The sequence below is a fragment of the Helianthus annuus genome, chromosome 13 (assembly GCF_002127325.2).
Source record: "Helianthus annuus cultivar XRQ/B chromosome 13, HanXRQr2.0-SUNRISE, whole genome shotgun sequence".
NCBI lineage: Eukaryota > Viridiplantae > Streptophyta > Magnoliopsida > Asterales > Asteraceae > Helianthus > Helianthus annuus.
The window spans coordinates 141,287,598-141,310,755 of NC_035445.2; the positions used below are offsets into that span (position 1 = coordinate 141,287,598).

A 23,158-nucleotide genomic window follows, 5' to 3' on the forward strand; every position below is an offset into this window, starting at 1 on the left:
TTTAACAGGAAAAATTAATACCAAATAGCCTTAATACTTAAATGTGTTACAAAATCGAAAGAGAAAGTGTCTGGATAGTCTATGTGGTTTACCCAGATTTCACCTATAGTCCCTATATTTTTAAAATTACAGCTATAGTCCCTAAGTTTTGCAAATTCGTTCTCGGATAGTCCCTGAAGCGGATGGATGTTAGTTTTTTTAGTTAAGTGGTGTAAAATGACTAAAATGCCCTTAATATTAAACAAAATAAATTAATTAAATACATATATATTATATATACTTGTGGAGCCCACCAATTATAAAAATAAAAATAAAAACAACCCCACCCTCACCTCACCTCACCCCACCCCACCCCACCCCACCCCCTTCTCTATTTCTCTCTCTGCTTCTTCATTCTCAGATTCGTTCTCCACCGGAAAACCACCACAACTCTCAGATTCGTCTTCAAATATTGGTCTACGGCGACCGGACTTGATCGCACTTTAATATCAATACTGCATGATGATTCACCGCTAGTCTCGATAGACCATCTACAATGCATTTGATTATGCAACACCAGTTTCAAAGATACTTTCTTTATTATATTCAATCGTTCTTAAATGCAAACTGTACCTCAAAATAAGATCCAAATGGAACATCATGTGCCTGTTGTACAGTTTCAACACCTACAAATCATGTTTCAAAACAACATTAGCAACCAAAAACACTATTTGTTTGTACCCAATCAGGATTCAGTTTAGCACATGTAAGTTATCGTCACTCTTGATTGTCACACCCTGAAATATCAGAGCTTGGCGTGACTGGACCGGTATCTTCATTGCATAGCGGAAGCAATTAAGTTAAGACTTCTAGAAAATGAACGCCACTAAGTACTCGACTCCACATGGTTCTCCTATTCCAACCGCGCCATGATTTGAAAAAGTAACCTAAGAAAGAACATGCGAAAAAGTCAACATAAAGTTGAGCGAGTTCATAGTTTGTTTTGAAAAGATTTAAAATAAATCTTTTTGATAACCGGTTTTTATAAGTTGTGGAGAAAATTAGTAAAAATCATTTTCTCGACATGTTGTATGAAAACTGTGAGTCTAGCCCACTAGAGTATTTGTAAGCAGGACCAACATGTCCTCTTACTTGTACATAAGTTGGAAACGTTACCCAAGTTTGTAAATCCATGTAGTATGAGTTTGCGTCAAATGAATATTAAAAACATATGAAAGTTATAGTGTTGTAAGTTGGTATGTAAAGTGTCTATGAACATGTTGATCATTAATGTTTCGCGAGGACATTAATATATGCGACGACACAGCAGGTACTTAACCCGCGTAGGCAATTTAAGTGTCGAACTCTCGACAATGGACAAATGAACATAACAATGTAGCATTGTAGCATTGCAAAATTATGGTCACCTGAAGTTGCCAGTTCTTCAGTTCCATTGAATTTAAGATTTCATACACTTTCACAAGGCCGTTTGAATAAGCAATTGTCTGCAAATGAAACATAAACATTTAACAAGGTAAACAATTCTTAAGATAATTTAACTACACATTAAATCAAGAATAATGATTATTATAACACCACTAAGAACACAATTAGTGCATCAAGACACAAGGCATGTACCCAACATAAACTAACAACCATCAAATCTTAAATGCTCACCAATTTCAAACTTGAGACGGAGTTTCCAAATTGACCATCTAGAACTTGATCCAAAGGTCCGCCAAAGCTTGTGCATTGCTTCCACTGAACAGGCTCACTGTCTAATGCATATAATGTAAGAGACAAAGCTCAGAAGAGATGTGTAAAATAGTGCTTACTGCTTTAGAGATATTAATTGAAAATTATGCAGGATTATTGAGTAGATACGATTGCAATTCACAACTCATCTCAACTATAGGTTGTTAAAAACTAAAATAAAGGTATATAAGGAAGATTGTTATGGATTAATACCATTGCAAGGTATGGGACTTGTCCCACATCTGTTGTATGGGCAACTGATGTGGGGTTTATATACTAAAAGGGCTCTTTCACCCACCAGACTAGTCTTTTGGGTTAAGTTCTCTTGTTTGGTATGTAACATTGGTATCACTTCAGAGCCAGAACTCGGAGTGGTAGTCCACGGAGTGGTGGCGTGGAGAGCCGGTCGTGACCAACGTGGCTGTGACCAACGAGGCTCGGAGTGGTGGCCTGGAAAGAGCCAGCCGTGACCAACATGGCCATGACTGCAAGGTATGGGACTTGTCCCACATCTATTGTATGGGCAACTGATGTGGGGTTAAGTTCTCTTGTTTGGTATGTAACATTGGTATCACTTCAGAGCCAGAACTCGGAGTGGTAGTCCACGGAGTGGTGGCGTGGAGAGCCAGTCGTGACCAACGTGGCTGTGACCAACGAGGCTCGGAGTGGTGGCCTGGAAAGAGCCAGCCGTGACCAACATGGCCATGACTGCAAGGTATGGGACTTGTCCCACATCTATTGTATGGGCAACTGATGTGGGGTTTATATACCAAATGGGCTCTTTCATCCACCAGACTAATCTTTTGGGTTGAGTTCTCTTGTTTGGTATGTAACAAAGATATAACAGTAAATAGCCATTGGATACGAAATGACAACCAATATACTCTGTAAAAAGATCTCAACCATCGGAAACAAGATTGCAGTTTCCGATTAATTATAAAAAATCTTTCAGCAAATTGACACTTTGCATACCTTCTGATATTTCTTCCCAAATTGACAAACTTCCATCGGAACATATGCATGCGATTGCATCACCATACTCTGGAGGAACCCACACAACTTTTGTAATGCTTCCATTATTAACCTAAAATTCAAGTTATTAGTAATCATCTCAATGCAAAAAACTCGTTCTTAACATCACTCGTAACATCATCATCATCGTCATCATACTCAGTAAATCTCACCAATAGCAAAGCTAAGGTAGGGTCTGAGGAGGGTAGGATGTAGACAACCTTACCTCTATCCCATAGGAATAGAGAGGTTGCTTCCAGTGAGACCCCCGGTTCGATAGTAGTTTTGTATCAAGCCTTGGACATAAGGCACATAACACTCACCAATTGGGACAAAAGCCGATCAGTGCATGTACCCCCTTGTCTTTCGGCTATCAACGCCACCACATGATGCATGATTAACCGTCTCTCACTTTTTGTCACACCCTGGCTTTGCGGAAGCGTGGTTAATTTGGTGTGACTTCTTAATACCATAGCTTAATCATAACAAAGCTATATGAATTAAAATATGCAAGATCATCCATTGATAATAAAAATATTAAACATTGTCTTAACGGGTTAACACCCAACAACCATAACATGTCTAAACATTACAAATGCAAACTTAAAGTAAACATGGTTCAGGGACTGTGACTTGTCCAGGAAAGAGTCACAAGTCTCGAACCCTGGATGACCTCGGGCCTAATGCAGCGGAAAACATGCCATACCGCGCCAGATCGTTAGTTTCCTGAAATACATGTAAGTTGAAAAATCAACAATAATGTTGAGCGAGTTCATGCGAATAGTGAGTAAATAAACCTTTAACTTTATCAAAAACCTGGTATGTAGCAAATAAGGGAATTGAGATCACCAATGGTTTGCAAGGCCATTGATATGTGTGAAATGCAAGTAGGAAGGCTCAAACCTAGCAGATTTATGCGTCGGGTACAAAGTCATCCCGAGGTCCGTTATGCTGGGCCTGGGACTGGGCTCGCTACACCCAAATAGATCTATCGCTCCTGCCCCTCGGTCCTACCCTGAGGATTAATGACCTCAAGTTTCCGCCTACCCATTCACATGATCTAAAGTAGTAAACCTCCTTACGCTAACCATACCATGTAAAAAGTATTCGTAATTGCTGTAACATATACTCCACCCCAGCCACCCTGGCTGAACCTCCCCAGCCACCCTGACTGAGCCTCCCAGCCACCCTGGCTGAACCTCCCCAGCCACCCTGGCTGAACCTCCCCAGCCACCCTGGCTGAACCTTCCCAGCCACCCTGACTGAACCTTCCCAGCCACCCTGACTAAACCTTCCCAGCCACCCTGACTGAACCTTCCCAGCCACCCTGACTGACTCCTTAGTTATGAAAAATCATTCATATTTTGAAAATAAGCATTTGCTTTGTAAAAACCGGTATGTTTAGTATAAACCTTTCGTAAATCATTTGAGTTCCTCGAAATCCATTCGTGATATGATTTAGAAATACGAGTTTTGCGTTTGTTCAAAACTTTGTATGTTTCTGAAAATTGTGCATGTCTTTCCACCCCGAAAACATTTACAAAAAGAATGTAAAACAGTAAAAAGTGGGGGTTATGAACTCACAGTCAGTGCGTCGCTGAATCAAGCACTCCAAATGTCCGAAAGCTGTGCAACGACCTACATGCGCTAATTCTATTAGACGGATGGCCGTGCTTTAGCTTTATAGTTTAATTTTCGGGAAACAGTTAGACAACTGTTCCTTGTATATATTTGGTAGAAAATCTCCTTCCCAAGGATGGGGGAATTAATACATGCGTGTTTATAATATTAAGTCTCACTTAATATATTTTATTTCTCATTCCAAAATATAATTATTTTTCTCAAAAATAATATATTTTCACTTCGCATAATACTTTCCAAAATAATACGTTGACAATATCCGCATTTATGAATATTTCCGGATAAGGCGTAAGTTACGTTTTGGCGATTTAGTGGTAATAGTAATTACCGTTGTAACTTATATGTTTGTCGTGTAGGCGTTGGTATTATTTTGGGTTCGACAAAGTTTGTAAATATTATTTTTTACTCTAAAAATAATATTTATATATTTTCACAAAATAATCATAAACAGTGTGGTGAAAAATATATTTATCGAATAAATATTTACCACGTTTAGTTTTTATGAAAATCCCACCTCCGATTATTTAATAAATAAAGTCTTGGCGAAATATATTTGAAAATATATCAAAAATAGTCTAACACTTGTAAATAATTCTAAGTGTTAGATTTTTAGAAAAATTTCGCCAGAGTTTCCCCTGTAACTGGAGGTGGCCACGCTTTCAAGCGTATCATTTTCTTTTACAAATCACTTCAACAATTTCTTTAAATCAACCAATCAAGTTCCGATACTTCAAACCAGTTTCAATGCATTAAACTTGTAGACTAGTATGTAAAATCGCATTATTACATGAACTTGTAATTTTTCCGAAAATCATAGTGTAGATCACCTTATATTTAGTGGATCTATGTATAAAATAGTTTAGTCTTGTAAAAACCCCGTTTTTAGAACAAACCATCCTTTACAACTTCCCGACAACTTTTATAAAAATTGTTATTTTGTCGGATCTTTCGTTTCACAAGTGTTTATACACTTGTAGTTTGTAAAAATCATATTTGTTAACATGTCATCCAACTTTTATAAAACATGATTTTCTCGACACTTGGTTCTACGAATATACCACTTGTACATACGTAGATCGGCTCGTTTTAAATACTATTTTACAAGTCAAAATACTTTTACACAAGTTCATGTTTCTCATGTGGTGGGGTTTCACCTTTTAACCCTTGTACCGATAGAAACAAGCGTATGTCAAGATTCGTGATCTTAACAAGATCGGGTTAAACGATGATAAGAGCCACCACAACGTAGATCGGGCCTCAATAATCAACATATTCGAATACTACGACTTTTACACGCGTTATAAGCTTTTAACCAACAATATTCGAGTTTTAGTAGTCTTTAAAGATTCAAAACGCATGATTCCAACTTTTAACCGTTAAAAATCATATTAACCACTTTAGATACGCTCGAGAGTGAGTTTTAAACATTATACCTCTAGCTCGGGGCTAGGGAAGAATCTAGTCGGAAATGGCGTGGATAAAAGCAAATGAACGAGGTCCTTCAACTTCCGCTTGCTTCATGCTTCCTTATACGTAACCCGAACACCTTGTATAAGCTTGGAATGGATGGATCAAGAACCGAAAGATGGATGGTTGGAGTGTGGGTGTTCGGCCGAGAATTAGACAAGAGGGAGAGAAAGAGTTTTGTTGGTGAAAGTGTGGTGTGAAGTCTAATGTGTTTAAGGTTGATTTTATAGACAAAAATTTGATCATCGTCCAACGGTTTTTCAAGCTCTCTAGATATCCACGAAATCAAATAAAATATCAAAAAGGTGTACTCCCCTTGTCACATCATGTTGGCCGATCCCATTAGGGGGGGGGTATCCGGTTGGATCTCGATTGTTCAGTTAGAGTTTAGTTTCATTAAACCCAGTTAGATAAAGGTTAACTCGGTTAGTTAAATGATGCGTTATAAAGCGGGTGTTAGGGTAATCAGGGACCCTAACTGGCTCAGAAAAAGGCTAATAATATTTCTGGCAATATTTTTATGTTCCGGATATAGTCCGGTTGTTCGGTTGGATAGTAATCCGTTAAAGTGCTTAAGTAACCTTTTAAGCGTTGTAAATAATATTTTTAGCGACACAACTTATTCTGCAAAGTGTCAGGAATATTTCCTCATGTTTTGGCACTTTATAAGTTAGCTAGAAGCTAGTGTGTTGATAAAAGTGCTGTGGTTCGTGCTCAGAGTACGTTTTAGGCACATCCAATCTCTGTATCTTATTCCTAAAGACGCAGTTTAACAACCCTTGTATTCCTACACACACTATGGGTGTAGTAAAATATTTCTGGCTCATTCAGGCCTTTAGAGGCAGTGTCTGCCTGATGCTGGCTATATCAGCATGTTCAATAGGTTATCCGTTCAAGTGCTACTGTGCTTTTGTGCATCATGTTTGTCACTAGAGTTCAGTAAGTAAATAATGTAGTGACGGAAAAATCAAAGTATGATGCAGATATGTACAAGTATCAACAATCAAGTAGCAGTTTATCAGAAATCTCAGTTAAGCACAGTAATTAGGCAACAATTAATAGTTAATTAAGTCGTACGGATACCTGGTTTAGTGAGGGTTGTCACATTCTCCCCCCGTTAAATAAATTTCGTCCCGAAATTTTAAATTCTGCTTGTAGAAGCAGGGTTCTCAGGAAATAAGTGGGGGTATTTCTCTTTCATTTGGTCCTCACGCTCCCAGGTGAATTCAGGACCATGTCTAGCATTCCAACGAACTTTGACGAGCTTGACACTGCTCCGGTGGGTCTTGTTCACTTTCCAATCCGTGACCTCGACAGGTCCTTCAACGAAGTGGAGCGTGTCATCAACATGAATTTCGTCGGTAGGAATGGCAACGTTAACTTGAGTTGGACTTCTCTTTAGATTGGATACATGAAATGTATCGTGAACACCATTCAGTTCGGCAGGTAGGTCCAACTTGTAAGCTACTAACCCGATTCTCTCCAAGATCTTGAATGGTCTAATATACCTCGGGTTCAACTTTCCATGTTTTCCCAAATCGTGCCACACCCTTCCAGGGTGATACCTTCAACAAAACCATCTCACCAATCTCAAACTCTAGAGGTTTCCTGCTTCGATCTGCGTAGGCTTTCTGCCTGTCACGAGCCGCGCTGATACGGTCTCGGATCTGTGCGATCTTATCGGTGGTTTCCTGGACTACTTCAGGATCAACCAACTGTCTATCTATCACCAGCGTCAGACCAACAGAGCGGTGATCTGCACTTGCGCCCATATAAAGCTTCCAACGGCGCGGCACCAATACTGGTGTGGTAGCTGTTGTTGTATGAAAACTCAACCAGGGGTAAATGCTTATCCCAGCTACCACCCAAATCCATCACACATGCTCTCAGCATATCTTCTAATGTCTGAATCGTCCGCTCGCTTTGTCCGTCGGTCTGCGGGTGAAAAGCTGTGCTCAGATTCAACTTGGAGCCAAAAGCTTCCTGGAAGGATTGCCATATCCTTGACACGAACCTTCCGTCTCTATCAGAGATAATCGAGAGAGGTACTCCATGGCGCGTAACAATCTCTCTCATGTAAATCTCAGCCAATTTGCTTGTATTATCCTTCTCGCGGATAGGTAAGAAGTGTGCTGACTTCGTTAAGCGATCCATTATCACCCAGATAGTGTCATGGCCTTTTGACGTTCTTGGCAACTTCGTAATAAAATCCATGGAGATTTGTTCCCACTTCCACTTGGGAATCTCTGGTTGTTGCAGAAGTCCTGAAGGCTTCTGGTATTCCTCCTTAACCTTGGCGCATGTCAAACATTTGCTCACGTAAACTGCAACATCGCCTTTCATCCTTGGCTACCAATGATAATCTTTAAGATCCTGGTACATCTTATCCGCTCCAGGGTGGATAAAGTACCGCGATTTGTGAGCTTTATCGGAAATAACCTTCCTTAAACCACCAAACAGAGGAACCCAAATCCTTTTCTCAAAACACAACGTTCCTTCCCTGTTTGGCACCAAAATCTTCTCCATCCCACGGAGGTATTCTTCCTCAAGGTTTCCCTCCTTGAGAGCTTCCTTTTGTGCTGCACGAACGCGCGAGGAAAGGTCGGTTTGAATTATCATTTCCATAGCCCTAACCCTTATGGGCTTGATTCTCTCTTTACGACTTAGGGCATCAGCGACCACATTCGCCTTCCCTGGATGATACTTGATCTCGCAGTCGTAATCGTTCAACAACTCAACCCATCGCCTTTGCCTCATATTCAACTCCTTCTGATTGAATATATGCTGGAGGCTCTTGTGATCTGTGAAGATTGTGCACTTTGTACCGTAAAGGTAGTGTCTCCAGATCTTCAAAGCAAAAACCACTGCGCCTAGCTCCAAATCATGCGTGGTATAGTTCTTTTCGTGCACTTTCAGTTGGCGTGATGCGTAGGCGATAACCTTTTGACGTTGCATCAACACACAACCCGATCCTTGACGCGATGCGTCGCAGTATACCACGAAATCGTCAGTGCCTTATGGTAGAGCTAAGATTGGCGCGTTGCAAAGCTTGTCTTTCAATATCTGAAACGCTTCATCCTGTTTGATTCCCCAATCAAACTTCTTATCCTTCTGCGTGAGGAGTGTCAACGGTTGAGCGATCTTTGAAAAGTTCTCAATGAACCTTCGATAATAGCCAGCCAAACCCAAGAATTGCCGAATCTCAGTTGGCGTCTTTGGCGTTTCCCAATCTTTGATCGCCTCGATCTTGGTTGGATCCACGTGGATTCCATCTCCATTCACCACGTGTCCAAGGAATTGCACTTCCCTTAGCCAAAACTCACACTTAGAGAACTTGGCGTACAGTTGTTCCTTCTTTAGCAGCTCCAGAATGGCTCTAAGATGTTGCTCGTGCTCAACCTTTGTCTTCGAATAAATCAAGATGTCGTCGATGAATACAATCACGAACTTATCCAAGTATGGCTTACAAACTCGGTTCATCAAATCCATGAACACTGCAGGTGCGTTTGTCAATCCAAATGGCATAACGAGAAACTCGTAGTGTCCATATCGAGTTCTGAAGGCTGTCTTCGGGATACTCTCCTCCTGTATCCGTAGCTGATGGTATCCAGATCGAAGATCGATCTTTGAATAGAAGCTTGAACCTTGAAGCTGGTCGAACAGATCGTCGATTCTTGGCAGGGGATACCTATTCTTGATCGTCAGCTTGTTCAACTCTCTGTAGTCAATGCACATACGGAAACTACCGTCCTTCTTCTTCACAAAAAAAAACTGGAGCTCCCCAAGGCGAGAAGCTTGGTCGGATAAAACCCTTGTCTAACAACTCTTGAAGTTGTGTCGACAATTCTTGCATCTCAGACGGAGCAAGTCTGTAAGGTGCCTTAGCCACAGGCGCGGCGCCTGGAACTAAGTCAATGCGAAACTCCACTTGCCTTTGAGGTGGCAAGCCAGGCAAGTCTTCTGGAAAGACTTCTGGGTATTCCCTCACGACAGGGATGTCTTCGATCTTCGGCTCAGCAGCCTTTTTATCCACAATGTGTGCTAGAAAAGCAACACATCCTTTCTGCAAACACTTCCTTGCTTTCAGGCAGCTAATCATCCTTAACGGCGTCTCACGCTTCTCCCCATGAACAACAATGGTCTCACCATCATCGGTCGGGATACGAATAATCTTCTCGTGACAAACTATCTCCGCTTTATTACTCGATAACCAATCCATCCCTACTACCACGTCGAAGCTTCCCAACTGGACTGGTAGTAGATCTAGAGCAAACTCACGCTCTCCCAGTTCGATTACGCAACCTCGAATCACCTCGTTAGCTTCTACTAACTTCCCATTTGCTAATTCGATCGAGTATCTAATTTACTAGCAGTTAAACCAAGCATATTCTTAAATTCTAATGATACGAAGCTATAATCGGTACCAGTTTCACACAAGATAGATGCGAAAGTTTTGGTTGTTAAAGAACGTACCAGTAATCATGCCTGGATCCTGGCCTGCTTCACAAACTCCGATGCTGGGTGTTCTCTCACGGTCTTGTTTCAACTCCGGGCATTCTCTCTTAAGATGTCCAATGTCCCCACAATGGAAGCATCCTAGCATTCGGCCATTTCCTTTCCTGCTTCCACCTTGAGCGTTGTTACGATTTTCTCCTTGTTTGGGACTTTTCATCCCACAACCATCCTTGTTGTGCCTTTTCCTCCCGCACCTAGGCTTCCGACATCCACATTCATGGTGATACTTGCACCCAGCACGTCTTGCTTTAGTTTCCAAGCAAATCTTATCATTGGCCTGTCTGTTGTTAGGGCAATCTTTCTTGAAATGCCCTTTGTCTCCGCAGTCAAAACAACCTCGAATAGATCTTTGTTCATCATTATTTGTTCGGGTATCTTCGGTAAGCTTCCTTTTGTTCTTTCCAGATGACTCTACCTGAGTCCCCCTATCAGGGTTTGCAAGTTTTTCTAGTCTAATGGCTTCCGTAACGAGTGCCGAACCCATCTTGCTTGCAGCAATAGTTGTTGGTGGCGTAGATGCTGCCATTAAGCTCATGACTTCTGGTGCCAGTTCCCAAATGAGCTGTCCCAATTTCCTCATTTCTGGTTCCGCTAAGTGGGGAATAACTCGTGCCAAGTCATGAAGTCTTTGCATGTATCCCAACATTTTTGGACCTTCCATTATCAGGCTCTGGAATTCCCCTTCCAACTTCTGGGTTTCCTCTTTGGAGCAATACTTCTCATGCATCATTCCCTTCAGTTCATCCCATGATAATGCATATGCTGCGGTTTCGCCCTTCATTTGAACCTGAAGGTACCACCATAGTCGAGCTCCATCTTGAAACAACCCAGAAACGTATAGGACTTGTTGTTCTGGCGTACAACCACTTATTCGAAAGCTTTCAATCCATTTCACAAAAGCTATGGCACCTCCAGTGCCGTCGAACTTCGGAGGCTTGTAGTTGAGGAAGTGCCAGTAGGGACAACCGTTATTTTCCGAGGTACCTCCGTTGCGCTCGGAGTGATGGGCCTCGTATTGTGCGATGACCGCAGCAATGATTTCCTGAAGTTCCGCCTCGTTGGTGGGTATGCGCATTTCGCGTCTTGGTGGCATCTTCTAAAAGATGTTTCACATAGGTTAGGTCGTAGCAGGTAAAATGTACGTATGTATTCAACAATATCAGCACATAACATCTCATGCTATCAATAAATCAGCCACATAACATCTCATGTCATAGAACATAAACCATAGATCAAACATCACAAGTGATGAGAATACTACGATTGCATTACCACAAATCGAGACCACAATGTAAAGCTTATATGTACATAACTGTATCATACAACAATAATGACTTAGTAGGGGACGACCCTAGGCAAGTCGTGCGATTTCTGGACATGTTAAGGAATCTCGGGTCTCTCCATTTTCAAATTCCAGAACTCCACCTTAAGCTTCTGAATTCCAGTCCTAGAACAACATTTCTTCTCGATCATTTCCTTGAGCTCGTCCCAGCTCAGTGCATAAGTAGCATCCGTGCTAAGGGCCTGAACATGATGGTCCCACCATGAGAGTGTGCCGTCTAGTAATGACCTTGAGGTAAAGGTATCACTCCATTTGGGGCGAACAGTTTGTCTTTCTTAGAATGGAGTCAATCTTTTCGGGCCAACGAACAAATGCAATGGCGCTTTCTGTTTCGTCGAAGTTCAAAGGCTTGCAGTTTAGGAACTGCTTATAGGTGCGGTCAGCTAGGGATTATTTCCAATAGTGCCATTGCCGTGCTAAAAGCGGAGAGCTTCATGTCGTGCAATTGCCTGTGAGTTGCGTTTTTGCAGCTCGGCTCCTATCCTTGGCAACATACTGGTGTTTGTGTCACGCCTGGGTGGCATTCTCTTCTGCCGGAATGGCATGAAGTGGGTTAGACAACTTTCCAATTGTCTATGAGATACATAGCACCGTAAGCCATCATGTACTCACCCAATTTTACACATAAATATACTCAATGTATGGGTGGGGAAAATAAATTTTCTGAGCCCTCACATAGGCTTGCCAATTTGGCTTGTTGCTTGAAATAGAATGAAGTCGAGGCTTCATCGCCTTGGTCATTCATGTTCGAGTTATTTCCTGCTACATTGGTTTTCATTAGCTTGGCCCGCAGAGTCCACCAGGATTTCTGTGCACTACAAGTCGTTATTACGTGGGCCCCCGTAATAATAAATTGTCTTGCATAGTTACCCCAAATTTTCTCTCGTCCAAGCAGATGATCAATCAAGGAGTAACAGCAGGTGCATTGGCATGAACAGGGTCATGCTCCAATGCGGTGTTAGGAGCAACGCCTGGCTCAGGGGCCATGGCTGGCTCCGGATCAACAAATTCCATCTCAAAATCAGCTGGATTAACCATCACAGGGGGTTACAGGATCCTCCAAGGGCTGGTCTAAGTGTATGAACTCAAGGTCATGGTCTGGATCAACACCAGGTGGAAGAACAAGATCACCCTCAATACTGTGATCAAACTCAAGCTGTGTGCGGGAACCGGTGCAGCTGATGATGCCGTATCAGGGTCGGCGTCGAGTGAATGGTGCTGCACTCCCTATATATACGAAAATGCGGATGTCAGAAATTCAAATGAGTCTGGGACAGGGGAATGGGCATAAGTTTCCCCTGCAGGAGCGTCCGCAAGCAGTAGGTTAATTCCAACAGCAATAGGGCCTCGCCCTCAAATGGGTCCTCTTTCTAGTAGATTGTTATCGTCGTCAGAGGCCACGTCAGGGGGCATATCAACAATAGGGTAAGCGGCAAGGGGCACAGGAACAAGGATCACCGCGAAGGGTAAATTCCCAACAAGATGGCCATCAGTAGGCTCTACTACGACATTCAGGCGGCGCAAAAAGGGCTGAGAGTCGTCATCGTCTGTGCCGGTAGTATCGGGAACGTACACCTCGTGCTCCGATGAAACTATGTCGTCTAATACTATGGCCATGGGATTCGTAGTGTCCATCCTTCTAGTACATGGTGAAAGCATGACGTTTGTAACACAAACACATATACGTATAATAATCAATCATATATTCATGTAAACATGTAAGTCAACAATAAACAATCAAATAATTCTCCTAGTCCCACTAGCCTCCCAGTCTCCTAGACTGACATTCCTAGTCCCACTAGCCAAATTCCTCCCAGTCTCTAAGACTGCTCTATCATCCACCTCGACCTCTTAGATCGAGCCTCGGCCTCCAAGACCGAGCCTCAGCCTCCAAGACTGAGCCTAAAACAACAAACATCTACCTCGATCTCTAAGATCGAGCCTCGGCCTCCAAGACCGAGCCTCAGCCTCCAAGACTGAGCCTAACATAAATAACATCTACCTCGATCTCTAAGATCGAGCCTCGGCCTCCAAGACCGAGCCTCAGTCTTCAGGACTGAGCCTAATAATGAATAAATGAAATGTGCTCAACATTTGTTTGTAAAAACGTTTTGGATCTGGACTTAAGTGGTATGCAGAAAATGTTTTCGTGAGAGCCCTAGTGATCATAGTCTAGACTCGAGAAGGAATCCTAGTTCGCTATGATCAGAGCTCTGATACCAAGCTGTCACACCCTGGCTTTGCGGAAGCGTGGTTAATTTGGTGTGACTTCTTAATACCATAGCTTAATCATAACAAAGCTATATGAATTAAAATATGCAAGATCATCCATTGATAATAAAAATATTAAACATTGTCTTAACGGGTTAACACCCAACAACCATAACCTGTCTAAACATTACAAATGCAAACTTAAAGTAAACATGGTTCAGGGACTGTGACTTGTCCAGGAAAGAGTCACAAGTCTCGAACCCTGGATGACCTCGGGCCTAATGCAGCGGAAAACATGCCATACCGCGCCAGATCGTTAGTTTCCTGAAATACATGTAAGTTGAAAAATCAACAATAATGTTGAGCGAGTTCATGCGAATAGTGAGTAAATAAACCTTTAACTTTATCAAAAACCTGGTATGTAGCAAATAAAGGAATTGAGATCACCAATGGTTTGCAAGGCCATTGATATGTGTGAAATGCAAGTAGGAAGGCTCAAACCTAGCAGATTTATGCGTCGGGTACAAAGTCATCCCGAGGTCCGTTATGCTGGGCCTGGGACTGGGCTCGCTACACCCAAATAGATCTATCGCTCCTGCCCCTCGGTCCTACCCTGAGGATTAATGACCTCAAGTTTCCGCCTACCCATTCACATGATCTAAAGTAGTAAACCTCCTTACGCTAACCATACCATGTAAAAAGTATTCGTAATTGCTGTAACATATACTCCACCCCAGCCACCCTGGCTGAACCTCCCCAGCCACCCTGACTGAGCCTCCCAGCCACACTGGCTGAACCTCCCCAGCCACCCTGGCTGAACCTCCCCAGCCACCCTGACTGAACCTTCCCAGCCACCCTGACTAAACCTTCCCAGCCACCCTGACTGAACCTTCCCAGCCACCCTGACTGACTCCTTAGTTATGAAAAATCATTCATATTTTGAAAATAAGCATTTGTTTTGTAAAAACCGGTATGTTTAGTATAAACCTTTCGTAAATCATTTGAGTTCCTCGAAATCCATTCGTGATATGATTTAGAAATACGAGTTTTGCGTTTGTTCAAAACTTTGTATGTTTCTGAAAATTGTGCATGTCTTTCCACCCCAAAAACATTTACAAAAAGAATGTAAAACAGTAAAAAGTGGGGGTTATGAACTCACAGTCAGTGCGTCGCTAAATCAAGCACTCCAAATGTCCGAAAGCTGTGCAACGACCTACATGTGCTAATTCTATTAGACGGATGGCCGTGCTTTAGCTTTATAGTTTAATTTTCGGGAAACAGTTAGACAACTGTTCCTTGTATATATTTGGTAGAAAATCTCCTTCCCAAGGATGGGGGAATTAATACATGCGTGTTTATAATATTAAGTCTCACTTAATATATTTTATTTCTCATTCCAAAATATAATTATTTTTCTCAAAAATAATATATTTTCACTTCGCATAATACTTTCCAAAATAATACGTTGACAATATCCGCATTTATGAATATTTCCGGATAAGGCGTAAGTTACGTTTTGGCGATTTAGTGGTAATAGTAATTACCGTTGTAACTTATATGTTTGTCGTGTAGGCGTCGGTATTATTTTGGGTTCGACAAAGTTTGTAAATATTATTTTTTACTCTAAAAATAATATTTATATATTTTCACAAAATAATCATAAACAGTGTGGTGAAAAATATATTTATCGAATAAATATTTACCACGTTTAGTTTTTATGAAAATCCCACCTCCGATTATTTAATAAATAAAGTCTTGGCGAAATATATTTGAAAATATATCAAAAATAGTCTAACACTTGTAAATAATTCTAAGTGTTAGATTTTTAGAAAAATTTCGCCAGAGTTTCCCCTGTAACTGGAGGTGGCCACGCTTTCAAGCGTATCATTTTCTTTTACAAATCACTTCAACAATTTCTTTAAATCAACCAATCAAGTTCCGATACTTCAAACCAGTTTCAATGCATTAAACTTGTAGACTAGTATGTAAAATCGCATTATTACATGAACTTGTAATTTTTCCGAAAATCATAGTGTAGATCACCTTATATTTAGTGGATCTATGTATAAAATAGTTTAGTCTTGTAAAAACCCCGTTTTTAGAACAAACCATCCTTTACAACTTCCCGACAACTTTTATAAAAATTGTTATTTTGTCGGATCTTTCGTTTCACAAGTGTTTATACACTTGTAGTTTGTAAAAATCATATTTGTTAACATGTCATCCAACTTTTATAAAACATGATTTTCTCGACACTTGGTTCTACGAATATACCACTTGTACATACGTAGATCGGCTCGTTTTAAATACTATTTTACAAGTCAAAATACTTTTACACAAGTTCATGTTTCTCATGTGGTGGGGTTTCACCTTTTAACCCTTGTACCGATAGAAACAAGCGTATGTCAAGATTCGTGATCTTAACAAGATCGGGTTAAACGATGATAAGAGCCACCACAACGTAGATCGGGCCTCAATAATCAACATATTCGAATACTACGACTTTTACACGCGTTATAAGCTTTTAACCAACAATATTCGAGTTTTAGTAGTCTTTAAAGATTCAAAACGCATGATTCCAACTTTTAACCGTTAAAAATCATATTAACCACTTTAGATACGCTCGAGAGTGAGTTTTAAACATTATACCTCTAGCTCGGGGCTAGGGAAGAATCTAGTCGGAAATGGCGTGGATAAAAGCAAATGAACGAGGTCCTTCAACTTCCGCTTGCTTCATGCTTCCTTATACGTAACCCGGACACCTTGTATAAGCTTGGAATGGATGGATCAAGAACCGAAAGATGGATGGTTGGAGTGTGGGTGTTCGGCCGAGAATTAGACAAGAGGGAGAGAAAGAGTTTTGTTGGTGAAAGTGTGGTGTGAAGTCTAATGTGTTTAAGGTTGATTTTATAGACAAAAATTTGATCATCGTCCAACGGTTTTTCAAGCTCTCTAGATATCCACGAAATCAAATAAAATATCAAAAAGGTGTACTCCCCTTGTCACATCATGTTGGCCGATCCCATTAGGGGGGGGGTATCCGGTTGGATCTCGATTGTTCAGTTAGAGTTTAGTTTCATTAAACCCAGTTAGATAAAGGTTAACTCGGTTAGTTAAATGATGCGTTATAAAGCGGGTGTTAGGGTAATCAGGGACCCTAACTGGCTCAGAAAAAGGCTAATAATATTTCTGGCAATATTTTTATGTTCCGGATATAGTCCGGTTGTTCGGTTGGATAGTAATCCGTTAAAGTGCTTAAGTAACCTTTTAAGCGTTGTAAATAATATTTTTAGCGACACAACTTATTCTGCAAAGTGTCAGGAATATTTCCTCATGTTTTGGCACTTTATTAGTTAGCTAGAAGCTAGTGTGTTGATAAAAGTGCTGTGGTTCGTGCTCAGAGTACGTTTTAGGCACATCCAATCTCTGTATCTTATTCCTAAAGACGCAGTTTAACAACCCTTGTATTCCTACACACACTATGGGTGTAGTAAAATATTTCTGGCTCATTCAGGCCTTTAGAGGCAGTGTCTGCCTGATGCTGGCTATATCAGCATGTTCAATAGGTTATCCGTTCAAGTGCTACTGTGCTTTTGTGCATCATGTTTGTCACTAGAGTTCAGTAAGTAAATAATGTAGTGACAGAAAAATCAAAGTATGATGCAGATATGTACAAGTATCAACAATCAAGTAGCAGTTTATCAGAAATCTCAGTTAAGCACAGTAATTAGGCAACAATTAATAGTTAATTAAGTTGTACGGATACCTGGTTTAGTGAGGGTTGTCACACTTTTAACATTATTTTCACGAAATTAGTAAAATAACGTTAAAATTAGAGGTGTTCATTGGTCCGGTTATCAGTTTCTTCAGTTGGGTTTATTAAATCGTAATCGGAAACCAAACTAACCCAATAAACTTTTGGCCCGTTTTGGTTTCCGTTAATGTTCAAAGTTCAAACGAGAGTCTAAAACCAAAATAGTACCAATGTCAAATTGTCAATAATTGACGATTACACAATTCGAACAATTTTAAATTTGCCTAAAATAAAAATCATAACATAAGTACATAACAACTAATTAACTGAGCTGTGGAGGGTGGACCAAATTAAATTTAATGGGCAAGTATATAAAACTTTAAAACTATATAAACAACAGGTAACCATTATTCGATTAAACCAAATAAACCGCATTAAATAAATTGCATAACCGAATAATGAACAATTAATTGAAAATGTGAAAATTAAAATATCTAGAACTTGATAATTGACGACATAAACCTTGAATTTGAAAGTGGATGTGAAGAATGAAGAAGCGGGATCATTGGTGTCGAAGATTGCTATTGTTCCATCGATTAAACCGGTAGCTAATCTTTGAGCACAGTAGTTCCATGAAGAACAAATCGTGCCTTTATCTAATGTTGCAATTGATTTCTCCATTTCTAGGGTTTATTTGTTTCTCGATTGGCCCCAATATTATGAGGGTTTAGATTGTAGCGTTTTTGTTCAAAAGTGATGTTTAATTGTGTTGATCATGGATTTACAGAAATGCCCCTTAACGTGACTTTTTTTTACATTAGATTGCATGACCGGGGAGTAACGTTTGCATAAAAGATTGCACGGTGCGAGTTAGCCGTTTAGGTTTAACGTAACATTTTTTCAATGTTTTCAGAACCGGACCGGACATTGAACCGGTCATCTTACCGGTTTACTGGTTAGACCGGTCGGATCGGTTGGACCGGGTTAATAAACCGGATGACAAAATTATTTCCCTCCTACATATTATTAAAATGGCACATATTAGGTTTACTTTAAGATTTAGAAAAGCCCAAAAATACATATTACAGAATTGAGAAATACCCATTTTAAAAGCCCAGTACTAAAAGAAGTTTTAAACAATACTTTTTTATATTAGGGTTAAAAGTCATCTAGGTTGTCTTCTCTAAATTGCCGCCCTCAACCCCAAAGCAAAAATGGAACCTCTCCCTTTTCTCTACAGGAATCAAGACAGAAGGTGAGTAAAGTCGTCGTCCACCTTAAAGCCACAAACAGCCCCAAACAACTTCTCTAGAAAGCCGTCATACACCCCAAAGCTCCACTTTACCGATTCTGCCGGCCCAACCGCTGATGTTTACTGGTTATCCGGTCTGGCCGCCGGCCATGGGTTCAACCGGCCGGCTACGTATTAAAGCGATCCAACTCTATGAACAGGACCGGTCAAGGTTGCGGTCCCCGGTTCAACCGGTCGAACCGGCCGGTCCGGTCCAGTTTTCAAAACCTTGCATTTTTTACAAAGCAATGAAAGAGTAAACTGTCAAAAATGGTCTCTAAAATTTGGTTATTTTTGTTATTTTAATTTAAAAGTCAAACCTTTTGAATTTGGATCTATATAGTTTTAGCTTTGTTGTCATTTTCATTTAAAAGCAAAATCTGATCATATTTTTCAGTTAACATCTATCTTTTTTGTCTTTTTCCTCTCATTTAGTGAAGGGCAAATGGTTAGGTTTTTTTAATTTGTTATAATAAAACGTTAAAAGATCATTTTGTCATTCATTAAAAGAGAGGAAAAAGACAGAAAAACTAGATGTTAACAGAAAAATCTGACTAAATTTTGATTTTAAATGAAAAACAAAATTGAAATCATAGAGACCCAAATTCAAAAGGTTTGAGTTTTGAACTTAAAATGACAAAAGTGACCAAACCTCAGAGACCATTTTAGCAGTTTACTCCCAATGAAAACTTCCAACAATTATATTTATCTTATTTAATTAAAAAAATACTTATTTAACCTTACATATTTTTTATTTAAAACATTTATTATACATATGTACTAGTTTATAACCTCGTGTATTACTCGGGCTAAATAAATGAATTTTATATATACTAAATAATAAAACAATATATTTTTAAAAACCTCATTTATTGCACTGATTAAATAAATGTAGTTTTATATATTGAATAATAAAAAGTTATATCTATAAGAACCATATGTATTGTAGGGTTGAATGAATGTAATTTTATATAGGGTAAATTACACTTTTCGTCCTTTATGTTTGTATCATATTGCAATGGATAGCCTTTAACTTCAATAATTACAGTTACAATCATTTATTTGCAAAACTTATTACACTCTATGTGACAACTGCCAAATTTGCATGTATCCGAACAATTAATTAATATTGATTTATGCTTAATGACTGTGCTTAATTTCAACTGATGATACAAACTGCCTTATGATTTCTGCATCATACATACACATGCATCACATTTCATACTGTCACACCATTTATTACATACAAACTTTAGTGACATACATGATGCACAAAGCACAGTTAGCACAGCTACCGGATAACTCAGAAATATACTGTCAGTGCCAGCACATAAACAGACAATGTTTTGAGACCCCGTAAGGGCCAGAGACAATGTACTACACTAGTATGAAGTGTAGGGAAGTGAGAACCATAAAACTGCGTCACTAGGTGATAGTTTAAGTGTCGGAAAGTGCCTAAAACCCACTCAAAGTGCAGAATTCTGCATTAATCATCAAAATTCAGCATTTTAACATGCTAGTCAAGTGCAAAAATATGGCAAAATGGTCCTGTATGCTTTCCTAAGTGTCGGGAATTGAAAGTGTCACAAAAAGTTACATAAAAAACATTATACGGTATAACTTATCACTTTAACGAACTGGTATCTAACCGAACAACCGGACATTACCCGAAACACTAAAATATTACTAGAAGCATTGTTTTTATTTTTCTGAACTAGTTATGGTTCCCGAACACTTAAACATTCTACATAAAGCACCCTACACTAAAACTCTAGACTTTTACATTTAACCTTCCACTAATTAACTTATTTATCATCAACTTACATTTTAACCCCCCCTATATTTACGGCTCACATAAGTGGCCCCACCACGAGATTTTTATAAATCCTCACTGAATCTTTTAGATTACCTTGGATTTTGATTTGATTTTGGGAAGATCTTGTTAGTACTTGGATTTGAATTACTAGATAACTTTATGATTAAAACTTACATCTAGACCCCTCCCCATATCCTAAACAAATCGGCCCACATGCCTAATTTCAAGATTTTATTAGATTGTTTATGTGATCGTGTCTTGTACTTGGGAAGACATAAGACCTAATGGGTAAACACTTGTTGGACATGAGCTTTTATAAACCACTAGTGTTCACCATAATCTTCATCAACACCAACACTCTTCACAACCTTCTCTTCCTTCTCCCTCTCTCGGGCGTAACTTCCCCCACCACCACCATTCTTTTCATTCAAGCTTCATCCATTCCAAGTGTGATACAAGGTGCTAGAAGGTCACTAACGAAGCTCGAAGCTCACGGAACTTGAAGGACCTCGTTCGTTTGCTTTTATCCACCAGATCTTCATCTTGTTCTTCCCTAGCTTGAAGCTAGTAGTAAGATGCTTGTTAACTCTTGCTTACTTCATATTCTTGGTGGATAAAAGATATACTATGATGAAATAACAAGAACACTAAAAGACTTGAACTTGAATCTTGAAACATAAAGATGAAATATGATGAAATATTATTAGTATGATGTTGTTTTGTATATGTTGATGATTGCTTGTTGATTTCTTGGTAATATGATGTTGATCATCATGTGAAACTTGTCAGATTATGATTAAAAACATGATCTAACAAGATAAGAGGTGATTATGTGTTTACATAAAATGAGCATCTTCCTATTAAGACATGAACTTGATAATGAAATGATTTTCTTGCAAAGTAATAAACCAAGTGAACTAGTAAAACTTGTGAACCTAAGACTTGTGAATGATTTTCCAAGAAAACCAAGTTAAAAAGATGATTTTTGAAAGATCATGATTCTTATTAAACCTACACTTTTTAGTGACAATACAAGTGTAGAAATACTTTTAAAACAATAAGATGTTATAAATAAACATTTTTGCAAAATGTGTTTACAAGTTGTAAACACTTAAATTCTTTAAGAATGGGATTTTTAAGGAAATAAACACACTTTAGAGGGTAACAAATGCTACTAAATACTTTACCAACTTACTACACCTTGTTGTGAAAAATCAAGTTCATGTTATTTTGTAAAATATATAGTTTTTTTTTTGCACTTGGTAAGTGTAGTATTGTTTAGTGATTTATTGTTGATTATTTAGATGATTTTTGAAAAGAAAAAGATATGCTAAATAGCATGAATACCTCCATTACAAAGGAAACTATGGCGAAATTTTCTAAAAATTCCAACACTTAGAAAATATTTTCTAAACAAGTATTTACAAGTGTATTTTTAACCTTGTTTTTCAAATATAAACTTTGCCATAGATTTTTGTAACGAAAATACAAGTATTGCAGGTTGATTTTTGTAAATAAAGATGGATAAATATATATTTAGAATATATATTTTATATTAAGACACTTGTGTGAATACTTGTATGATTTGTGGATTAGTTATATTATTTTAGGGTAAATCATATATCTTAACAAATACCATGACATTTACAACTCCAAAATAATACCAAAAATCTCAAGGAATAAATATTTAAGTTACACACTTGATATTGTGAAACCAAACACTAAAACGTAACTTATGAGATATTCCGGAAAATACTCTTACACATATATTTTTGGTAAATATTATTTTGGGAAACGGAAGAGGTGAAAATATGATTTTTGTGAATATTACTAAGTATATCATGTTTTCAACAAAGAGAAAATATATTATATTTTTGGGAGATAAAAATATATATATTCCTAGTATATTTAGAAGATATATAATTTTTGGGAAAATATATATATATATTCTTGGGAATACATTATTATTCTGGACAAATAAGCTATATATACTTTCTAAGTGAGACTTAAAAATATATTATTTCGGAACTACAATATACATGTATAAATACCCCCATCCTTGGGAAGGAAATACGGAGTTAAAATACTTATGAAGTATTAATACCAAAAATATTGATTAAACAATTATTCCAAAATTAAATATAATTTAAAGTTAAAATAATTATTATTTTAACAAATAATTATAACTTGGAATAACATAAGAACGCAACTCAAAGCATTAAACTCTAAGCCAAGGCACGACCCGTTCGTATAATAGACGTTAGTACACTGTAGGTAGTCGTGGTTAGCTGCGGAGAATTGAGTTGACGGTACAGAAGACGCACTACAGTGAGTTCATGTCCCCCTTTTCTTTTAATTGTTTTCAGTTTTATACTT

At 38.9% G+C, this 23,158-nt stretch overlaps 1 protein-coding gene across 1 annotated transcript; it reads right to left on the bottom strand.

The window, feature by feature from the left end:
- Positions 1-370: 370 nt before the first annotated feature.
- On the bottom strand, positions 371-18,356 carry LOC118485884 (protein SEH1-like). Its single transcript, XM_035982392.1, has 6 exons — positions 18,198-18,356; positions 2,707-2,818; positions 1,657-1,757; positions 1,407-1,484; positions 613-665; positions 371-530 (listed from the first exon to the last, which is right to left on the bottom strand). The coding sequence occupies exons 1-6, from the start codon at positions 18,354-18,356 to the stop codon at positions 371-373; spliced, it is 663 nt and encodes a 220-aa protein (XP_035838285.1).
- Positions 18,357-23,158: the final 4,802 nt, after the last annotated feature.